Source organism: Littorina saxatilis, linkage group LG1, assembly GCF_037325665.1.
Source record: "Littorina saxatilis isolate snail1 linkage group LG1, US_GU_Lsax_2.0, whole genome shotgun sequence".
NCBI classification, from domain to species: Eukaryota; Metazoa; Mollusca; class Gastropoda; order Littorinimorpha; family Littorinidae; genus Littorina; species Littorina saxatilis.
Window position 1 is genome coordinate 58,250,841 of NC_090245.1, and position 10,193 is coordinate 58,261,033.

At 38.7% G+C, this 10,193-nt stretch overlaps 2 protein-coding genes across 2 annotated transcripts in view; one reads left to right on the plus strand and one right to left on the minus strand.

Annotated features, from left to right (window-relative positions):
* Positions 1 to 9,289, minus strand: part of LOC138975166 (elongation factor-like GTPase 1) — a 27,024-nt gene extending 17,735 nt beyond the window's left edge. The window contains exons 1-9 of the mRNA XM_070347830.1: positions 9,210 to 9,289; positions 6,398 to 6,569; positions 5,315 to 5,382; positions 4,817 to 4,901; positions 4,206 to 4,339; positions 3,043 to 3,180; positions 1,810 to 1,866; positions 1,397 to 1,432; positions 842 to 951 (exon numbers count right to left, since the gene is read on the minus strand). Coding sequence (XP_070203931.1) covers positions 842 to 951; positions 1,397 to 1,432; positions 1,810 to 1,866; positions 3,043 to 3,180; positions 4,206 to 4,339; positions 4,817 to 4,901; positions 5,315 to 5,382; positions 6,398 to 6,488 — 719 coding nt within the window. The 5' untranslated portion in view covers positions 6,489 to 6,569; positions 9,210 to 9,289. The remainder of the gene's footprint in view (positions 1 to 841; positions 952 to 1,396; positions 1,433 to 1,809; positions 1,867 to 3,042; positions 3,181 to 4,205; positions 4,340 to 4,816; positions 4,902 to 5,314; positions 5,383 to 6,397; positions 6,570 to 9,209) is intronic.
* A 303-nt stretch (positions 9,290 to 9,592) lies between these two features.
* LOC138975207 (stabilizer of axonemal microtubules 2-like) overlaps positions 9,593 to 10,193 on the plus strand; it is a 12,834-nt gene continuing 12,233 nt past the window's right edge. The window contains exon 1 of the mRNA XM_070347862.1: positions 9,593 to 9,786. Within this exon, the coding sequence (XP_070203963.1) occupies positions 9,746 to 9,786 (41 nt within the window). The 5' untranslated portion in view covers positions 9,593 to 9,745. The remainder of the gene's footprint in view (positions 9,787 to 10,193) is intronic.

Sequence of the window (10,193 nt, forward strand, 5' to 3'; positions counted from 1 at the left end):
GGCAGTGGCCAGAAAGGTGTCAGCTAATTGAGGCCAGCCGCACTGTTCACTCAGAGCAAAACCAGGGCGACTGTAGCCGGACTGCTCTGTTATCGATTTTGTTGTGGTGAAAATTTGACGATGGTCTGTCCGTACATTGCAGGTATGACCTGCTGTTGGGACCGAAAATGAGTGTCCGCGTCCACGTTTTGCAGGTGGCCGTTTAATGGGGGGGGGGGCAAATATAGAAGGAAAACTCCATGCCGAGCAAATGTGTTCGTACATGTCAGGTGGCCGCTCACGCCGGGGGCCGTACATTGCCAGGACTGCTGTACATGCACGGCACATCTTCCTGTCTGGGAAAGACACGCCTACCGCTTGCCAACAGAAAACTTTACCCCTTACTACCCAGACAGGAATATTCAAAATGATTTCATTTTTAGCAAGTGTGATGCACAAAGCCAGGTACAAAAGGCAATTTTCATCAGCTTCAGTACAGTCAGTATACATTTGAATTGGGTTGCGTTCAACAATCTGTTAGGTGTACAAGCACAGAATGATATGAGTGAATAAATAACATAATTCATATCTAAGAAGCAAATCTCACCCTTTAAAGGGGCAGAACAAAACATTCATTTTAAACATGTACGGTACAAAACAGTCACTGACAACTAACAAGTATGAACAGATCTATGCTTGCCTTGTGCTATGTTTTTATTTAAGCATTCCCTAAATAATCTTTTCTTAGTTTGAAGTCTTAATCTGAAATGTTGGTAAACATGCAGTCCACCTGTTTCTAAATTCAAACAAAAAATGTAACGGGTTTATTAATGGCAATCTCAAAAAGCAACATGATACTTACGAGAAACCCCATCCATCCAGGGCACTGGCAAAGATGACGTTGCCTGTGGTAGGTGAAAAGAAAATGTTCTTCTCCTCCTCTTCATCTTCTATGTAGGTCCAGTCATACGACTGCAACAGCACATGCCTTAAATCACCATCACAATCATGAGGAACTGTCTCAGACAAGAAACTGACACAGTACATCTGCTGCATTTTATTTCCATCTAAACTGGACATTGAGGTGCGTTTTTCAAACACAAGAAAAACTAACTGTTTGCCTGCTCAGTGCAGATAAACAAAAATGAAGCTACATTTTTAGACAGGTATGTTGCCTAAGCAGAAAATGCAAGCCAAGATGTGCATCAAAATCCAAGACACAAAATAGAATGACAGAATCACAAATCTTCAGCTATCAAATGTTGTTGTTTGTTTTAAAGCTTACTCTAACATTTGTTTTTTTCCTCACTTGCAGTTGCATGCACATTTTCAAGTAGAATTTTAATAAAAATATACTGTATAGCCACATGCTTAAAAACAGAGCACTAGATGTGTTCAGACAAAAGAAAAACAATACCTGTTCACTTTGTGTACTCCCAGTCTGATCTGGAACCTGTTGGAAGAAAACAGACTGTTCAAACGTTGTACAGTGAAACAGCAACAGCTATACTTTATGTCCACATGTTCTTTCAGCCAGAACTTACTGTAGTCAGTAACACAGATTAAGAAAAGGCTTCTTTAGACATCGCAAGCAGAGTGATTTTTTGTGTCATCAAGTGATCATTGCTGCCTAGATTTTCTTGTTGGACTCGACTCAAACTGTTCTTCCATATGAAACTGCTGAAGCCTTCAAAAATATGCACAAATCAAAATACATGTAAAATCAAAACTATCTAACAAAATGTCATGTTTTAAGTTCTATTTGGAAATAAAATTAAAGCAAGCTTTTTCTAGTTCTGCAAAAGCAGACTGTATGAAGTAAGTTCTTACAGCTGAGGTTCTCTCCATAGCTTCTGAAGTGAAGAGTTGGTTTGTCAGCAGGTTCACCTGTTGAAAAACCACAACATTCGTCATTACTAATCTGATGTTCCTCAGCAGCACAAAGTTATTAAAATTCACATGCTTTTTATTTTCATCAAATCAGTACCGGTTATCAATAATAATGAAAACTTATCATGCATCATACTTACCAAAAACTGTTTAGTGAGATGTACCCATGAATTTGTAGATATAAAGATAATATTTGAAATACATCCACACGAACAAGTAAAATACAACTAGATGATTAGGGTTCCACAACTAAATACAGCGCAAGGCCCTCTGAGGACCTCCAAAAATGTGAGAAAATCAGGTCTTCTGGATGGAGTCTTGAAATGGAAAACAAATTACAGAGATTACCTGCTGGACAGAATCATTAACTGTTCCTGTAACATCTTTGGAGCAGTCATTGTACTGTAACCAGAATTTATCTTTACTTTCGTTTCGTTCCTATTGTGCTACGATCCGCAAATTGTAAGGTTCCGACCTCGCTTTCGAGAGTGTCGTCTGCCGAACCCGGCAGCAGCTGGCTCCCAGCTCTGTCAAAACTTGCTAAACCCGTGAAAACACAACAAGTAAGCAATCTTATTCTTTATATATATGAGGATAACAACTCATTATGATTATATTCTAGGTTTTATATGACCATGACTATGATTTAGGTTGGTTTTGATGCCTTTCATTTGCATTTAGAGTTCGTGACTCGAAGTGCCACGTGTGGTTGTGGTTACGTCAGCAACTGACTGTGGGCAGTTTGACATTATTGTACATCTCTTTTTCGTTGAGAATAGTTTATTTAATAGCAAAGACGCTCTAACAAGATTTTGCAGAAGAGTTGCTGCCTAAAACCTTTCAATTGTTGGAAATCGTACAATGTTCTATTTTTTGGATATTTGTTCATTTCGTTTTTGGTGTACTCCACTTCAAGGTGGTTTAGTGAGTGTGATTTTTATTACTTCCCTTGAGTTGGAAAAGTATTTTGTTTCACAAATGTTCTGAGTATGGTTTTTGTTTGTTCTTTCAGAATTTCACCATAGCGATCAAGTACCAGTGTTGGGTACCAACGGTTGCATTGAATAGACGAATTAAAGAAATGAAAAGTCTGTTCGTTGGGTGAAACTTACCTGTATGTCAAGAGTTTGGGACATGACAGGACAGTCATCCAAGCGATACAGTGTCACATACCTGAACCAGAATGTTCTGCAGGTGAAGGAAGGCCTCTAGTGGCGACATCTTCATCTCTGAGATGAGGCGATCCAACTTGTTGAGAACCAGCACTGGGCGAATGTTTTCCAGCCACGCCTGGCGCAACACTGCATGAGTCTGCAACAGACCATCAAAGTTAGTCACCTAGCTGTGACAATACAAATCTGATGAAACATGCCAAAAGGCTGTGACATTGCACTGGTGTATTATCTGGGGCATGTCCAATAAAAACATCTCTTATCATCGAGTCTCTTCTATGCCCAACACCAGCCTCTGAGATAGTGTCCTTTTGAAGCTAAAATAGAAAACATGCTCTCAGTTCAATACCAAACAGGTCTGCAACAGGTCAAGAGTAATCTGAAAGCTTAGAATTTATGATGACAAGTATCAGCAAACTTCTCAGGTAGTACTGCACTGATCTGCTACAAACTAAGACAGGTACAACTTATCATCACCTATACCGGTACCAAAACAAAGCTGACTCAAGTTCAATACTGTATGGTTTTGTAATGCAGTACTGTAAGTGTATGGAAATGCTAGTACATCCACACATTTTGTTTCTGGTTCAACAAGTGGGTATCTTAAGATCAGACATAATCCTGTTATCTTTATTCTTGAGCACTATTAATCGGTAGTTCAATCACTCATCAATCACTTAAGCTATCCAGTCTGCTAGTTCTTCTTCCTTGTTTGCTTGTCTCCTGCGTCCCATACCAATGAATGTGCTTGTAGATATATTATAAAGTCAGCGACGGGCGCAATGACCTAGTGGATAAGACGCTGGCCATAGTGGAAGGTCATGGGTTTGAATCCCGTCCGCGCCTTGTGGGTTAAATTAAGGTTGGAGATTTTTACGATCTTCCAGGTCAACTTATGTGCCTGCTTGTGCCTTATCCCCCTTCATGTGTATACAATAGCACAAGATCAAGTGCGCACAGAAAAGATCCTGCAATCCATGTCAGAGTTCAGTTGGTTATAGAACAGGAAAATACCAAGCATGCATCCTCCATGGCTGCCTTAATCAATAAATGGCGGGGTAAAAACAGTCAGAACTGTGGGAGTTTCAGCCTATGAACGAAGAAGAATTCAAAAAGTCTGCAAGTGAATCCCTCCAACATTCTGTTCAACCACACACGACTGACCTGTGGACACACCCCCTCCACGACATCGACCATTACCACAGCGCCGTCACATAGTCGCACTGCTGTTGACACTTCGCTGGAGAAATCCACATGGCCTGGGGAGTCGATCAGGTTCACCAGGTATTTACTATCCTCTGTAAGAGAAAGAGAAAAAATCATGTATACGTAATTTGTATCTTCTCGCATTCCTATTAGGGCAACATACTAGTCAAAATCTAGTCAAAAACACAGTTCTTTTGTGAAAATCGGTTTTACACTCCGAACAAAATCACTTATGGATACACTGACACACACACACACACACGGGCGACTCAGAGAACAATAGTTAGGTCAGTTAGACCTGGATTGAAAATACATGTATGTACACGTCAACATGTACTGGCTACAAAAACACTGTTCTGACAGAGACTTCTTACATTTCAAAACTATCGGACAGTCGACCGGCCTGGGGTCAAAAACAATAGATGTGTCAGATAAAAAAAAGTATGCGTCAATGACAGAAGACAAGGTCTGAGACTGAGAACAAGAGTGATGCCCTAATGAAATCCTCATTCCTAAGGCCAAACCGCCGGGCTTTTCACTCCCTGTGGCTGATAAAAGCTTTGATGTACCTTTTTGGTAGAAAAGTGAGATGGCTGAAGACTTCATGGTGATACCTCGCTTCTGTTCATCTTCTCTGCTGTCCATGTACCGCATCTGAATCATAAGTCAAAAGTGATAACATTAACAGTGTCAGCAAGTCCCTTACATCTCTCTGTCTTCCAAATAGATTTTGACAATACCATAAAATTACTACACCAATAATAGGACACCTTGTTCTCTTGCTACTAAAACTTTTTTTTTTGTATCCATTTTTTTTTTAAGTGTGAATAAAAAATCCATATTCTTGAAGGCTTTATGAGTTTTTGGATAGTGCTGCAAACTACACTTTTGATAACAGCAGAGGTATAAATGTAACTGTTTTCACAAACATCTTTTAATGTTATTGTGCAATGTGAAAAGAAAAATATAAACATGCAAACTTTTGCTTATTTCTTAAACAGTCAGATTTTGGCCTATCAAGTATCAATGATTGATCATCAGTGAAAAATCAAAGTGATGCATCATACCTTGCCAGCCATCCGTTGAGAAATGATCCCATTGCTTGCAACAAGGGCATCAGCAAGTGTAGTTTTTCCTGTAGTGTTGAAACAAAAATCAAACAAAAAGCTTGAACACTGTACTGGTGGCTTTTTATGTAATGCACAAAGACATTCTCATGATGAGTAGAGAGCAAAATCTGAATAATGGAAACTAAGAATTAGAGACAGCATCAGAGTGTGTATAACTGATACATATATGGCTGCCTCAGTAAAAAAGAAATACTGAGCATACATGATCTCTTTCAATGATTCAAGCAACAACTGGCCATACAAGAAAGTTATATGTCCTTGCAAACAAGGCCCTGCAATACCACCTTTTTCATGTCTTGTAGACATTTTATCATAAACTTATTATTATTATTATGTCTTGTAGACATTTTATTATAAACTTATCATTATTATTTCATTATGTCTTGTAGACATTTTATTATAAACTTATTTATAAACTTAGCCAAACAATTATTGCGACAAATTTCGCACCCTAATTAAAGCATTGATTCCTGTGTCATTTCATTCAAACTTTCTTCGCCATTTAAGGTCATCCACTTGACAATCTGGAACACCTCCGGATCAAAGCTTTCTTTAACAGGGATCACATGACCGCCACTCAAATAAGGTTGTATACCTCCAAAATCAATGTGACACAAATAAAACGGATTAATTAATAATAGACAAAAAATCATAATTAATATGCACAACTTGGCAACTTTATGAGGAAAAAGTCAAATCAATTGTCTACCCAGAATATGTTGGTTTTTTTTTTAGCTGGCTTGTGTATTTCGTTTGTCATGCTGCTATTCCTATACTGATGCCGGTGTCAATCACATGAGGGGTCAATTACAGGAGTTTTACTTTTAGCTTTTACACTGCATGGGCAGTGGTTGAACGCTAATCAATCAATGGGTGCTCTTTCACGCTGGCAACTGTTGGAAGGTGTGCGTGATGAGGGACGAATTGATCACACAAAGCAGCAATGGAAACAGTAAAGGAAAGAATAAATGTTAAGGAAAAAAGAAAAAGAAACAAGAATAGACAAGACAAAGTGTTCACCATGATCTACGTGAGCCAGAATGCAGATGTTCCTGATGTTTGCAGGAATATGCTGAAGTGCTCCCAACTCTTGTGCAGTTTTCGCAGGCATTCTTGCAATCTTAAACACTGCAAGCTTTCACGCCAATTAAATAGTCCTTTTGCTGTGTAGAGCCACAGTCCAATAAAGATGCTGCAAGTGAAAAGCAGAATATTAAAAATAAAATGTAGACTTAAACAGTCATCAAGACAGTGATGCTGACAGGGATAAATTTGCACTTATATATCCAAATCCGAGACTATAAAATTCCATTTGATCCCAGAATGACAAAGTATACAAGCTTTCAGTTTCAAGTTTGCAGTGCAGGGATGTCGTTAGGCATCGGACATCGGACATATACCGATTAAAAGGCTCAAATGTCCGATTCACATAGCCGCATGGCGGTCAGATGTCCTATCATTTTGAACTGAGCGCTGTTATTGTCCGATAACAACTCCATTCCTTCGGACAGCGCGATAATTATTTTCCTTTCAAGATACACACATTTTTAAAACGCGACCGAGCACCCTCGCGTACAGGTGCACTGAAGTTGTGCAGTGCGGATCTTGCTTTTTCGGGAATTCCGAAACGTTTGTGACATGAGCCGTTTGGGCAGCACACTAAAGTTAGGAGTACGGGAGACAACTCCAACAGATTACAAGTCTTACGTCTGCTTTTGGTTTCAGTTCGAGACATTTTGAAGAAGCGCATTGAATTAAGACTCCCAAAGATCGACAAAAGCTGAACACCTTTGTCTTTCAACGGCATCCTGTGCTACGTTTAGGTAACAAAACAGGTGAAAACACGCCGGGCGTCATTCTTGAAAATGACAGTGCCAATGACAACGTCGCCGCTGAAACTGACACAACTACCAAAAGAGAAGTTTTGTCATTTGTACAGGACATGGTGTCGGCACAGCAGGAAATTCGCAGAAACGGTCTTTTAACTATTCACGGCCAACCCTGTTTAGTTGGTAAGACATTGACAGCAAAGAGACCATACTGCTTTGTCAAATCTGTGTTGAAACGGAATTCTTTTTTTCTCAGTATTTCATTTTCTAGTCAAATCTTGCAGTTTGCGAAACAATCAAAAAAAGAGTACTGAACGTTTTTGTTGCTTTTTATATTTAGTCAAGTTTTGACTAAATATTTTAACATCGAGGGGGAATCGAAACGAGGGTCGTGGTGTATGTGCGTGTGTCTGTGTGTCTGTGTGTGTGTGTAGAGCGATTCAGACTAAACTACTGGACCGATCTTTATGAAATTTGACATGAGAGTTCCTGGGTATGAAATCCCCGAACGTTTTTTTCATTTTTTTGATAAATGTCTTTGATGACGTCATATCCGGCTTTTCGTGAAAGTTGAGGCGGCACTGTCACGCCTTCATTTTTCAACCAAATTGGTTGAAAATTTGGTCAAGTAATCTTCGACGAAGCCCGGACGTCGGTATTGCATTTCAGCTTGGTGGCTTAAAAATTAATTGATGACTTTGGTCATTAAAAATCGGAAAATTGTAAAAAAAAATAAAAATTTATAAAACGATCCAAATTTACGTTTATTTTATTCTCCATCATTTGCTGATTCCAAAAACATATAAATATGTTATATTCGGATTAAAAACAAGCTCTGAAAATTAAATATATAAAAATTATTATCAAAATTAAATTGTCCAAATCAATTTAAAAACACTTTCATCTTATTCCTTGTCGGTTCCTGATTCCAAAAACATATAGATATGATATGTTTGGATTAAAAACACGCTCAGAAAGTTAAAACAAAGAGAGGTACAGAAAAGCGTGCTATCCTTCTTAGCGCAACTACTACCCCGCTCTTCTTGTCAATTTCACTGCCTTTGCCATGAGCGGTGGCCTGACGATGCTACGAGTAAAATGGCATTGCGTTCAGTTTCATTCTGTGAGTTCGACAGCTACTTGACTAAATATTGTATTTTCGCCTTACGCGACTTGTTAGTTGTTTGTTTCTTTTTGTGTGTTCTATTTGAAACTAAATGAATAAAACAATGTATGCAAAAATGGTCGGTGAAAATACTACATGAATATATATGCATACATGTGTGTGTGTTGAAGCATGTGTGCGTGCACATGATTTTGGAGCCATTCCATGGACAGTGTTTTTCACAAAATTACGATGTCCTATTGAAAGTTCTGAAAGCGGTCAAATGTCCTATTGATGCTGAAGAGCTCAGGACATTTGTCATATAGGCTATAGGTGTGAATTTGTAACAACATCCCTGCAGTGTATACTAGCGTTCTTCAATGTCTATCATTTCATCTCCGGGTCTCTCCAAACAGACACTTTATACAACAAACCCATGCCACATTCTGGCTGCAATAGAGACATGTAAATGGGTACACCCTCACTCCCTGCAGAGCCCAATGGAAGAAAAAGCAAACAGACTTCAAAACAGCTGTTTCAAGTTTATTGTTTATAATTTAATTTATTTAGGTTTCAATTTGCGTAGGTTGGTGATCCATGAATTATTGGCAAACTCTGGAACTCAGCAACACTATTTGCAGTGCGTTTCAAAGGCCTAAGATATTTTTGACAGCGAAAAGTTAGTTTCATGTGACGCGAAAGATCGGGAACTGTTTTGTATGTGCCACCCCACTAAACAGCATGACCACAGGCGAGAGAGATGGTAAATTTCACGTGGGGAGTGAAATAAATGATTCCTTTATACAAAAAAAGTAAAAAGTCTGGCATTAAAACATCACGTACAAGACATCCACATGACTGTTTTACATCCATCCTTTACGATCCCATTCATACTCACATTAATATACGCACACAATTAAAATAACACCAAGCAAACTTCCATCGTAGTACGTTTCACAATCACATGGAATACTGCCCAAGGGAGCCTACTAAGGCAGAAATGTTTACAATTACCTACCCTGATTCTCACGAACTATCGTTTGCTGCGAGATCACTTAAAGAAGGGATGAGTCTACTTTGCTAAAAAGGGTACTAAGCATTTCATAACTACTTTTTAAACAGAAATTATTTTCATTAAAAGAAATTATGAATTTTGTTTCCTCTTGGAACTTGTACAAACGTTGATTAACAACTATTCTGATTATTTAGAAAGATGACGAGGATTTTCGAAATGCTACGTATGACCCTGTGTAACCCTACTGGTGTATAAGCCTGTTGCTACCCACCATTTTGAAAAACGCTTGGGAAGTATCACCTGACGACGAGAGCAGCATTGTACACCTGCTGCCGACTTGTTTCCCTCTTGACTTTGACCGATTTCCTCGACACGGAGGAATTGTTTTAAAGTTTACGTGACAGACGCACACACCAAACATGGTTGCGAAGAAATGCATCTGCGAGATCTGCGTGTGTGGGTAAGTAGCTGAACACTCAAGACATTCTTTCCATCTTCATTATCTTTTTGATTACACTAGCAGGCAAAACATGGCACCTGGATAATGCAAATGTGTCAGTTTTAATATGGTATATATATATATATATATATATATATATATGAGTTGTTCTTCAGTACTGGTGACAGAAAGGGGGAAAAGTGGTCAAAATTCAAATCTCTAGTTTTGTTTTTGAAATATTGCTTTTCATAAAGCAGAAATACTGTAGTATCTGTTGTACACAAGAAAAAATCACTGGTTCACATGGTTCCTACATAATCTAACTTTTAAAGCTGGTTCTTGTGTGTCTGTGTGTATGTTTGTATGATGACGATAGGACCCGAAACGGCTGCACGGACTGAGACAGGAATTGCAGAGAATGTTCTTTG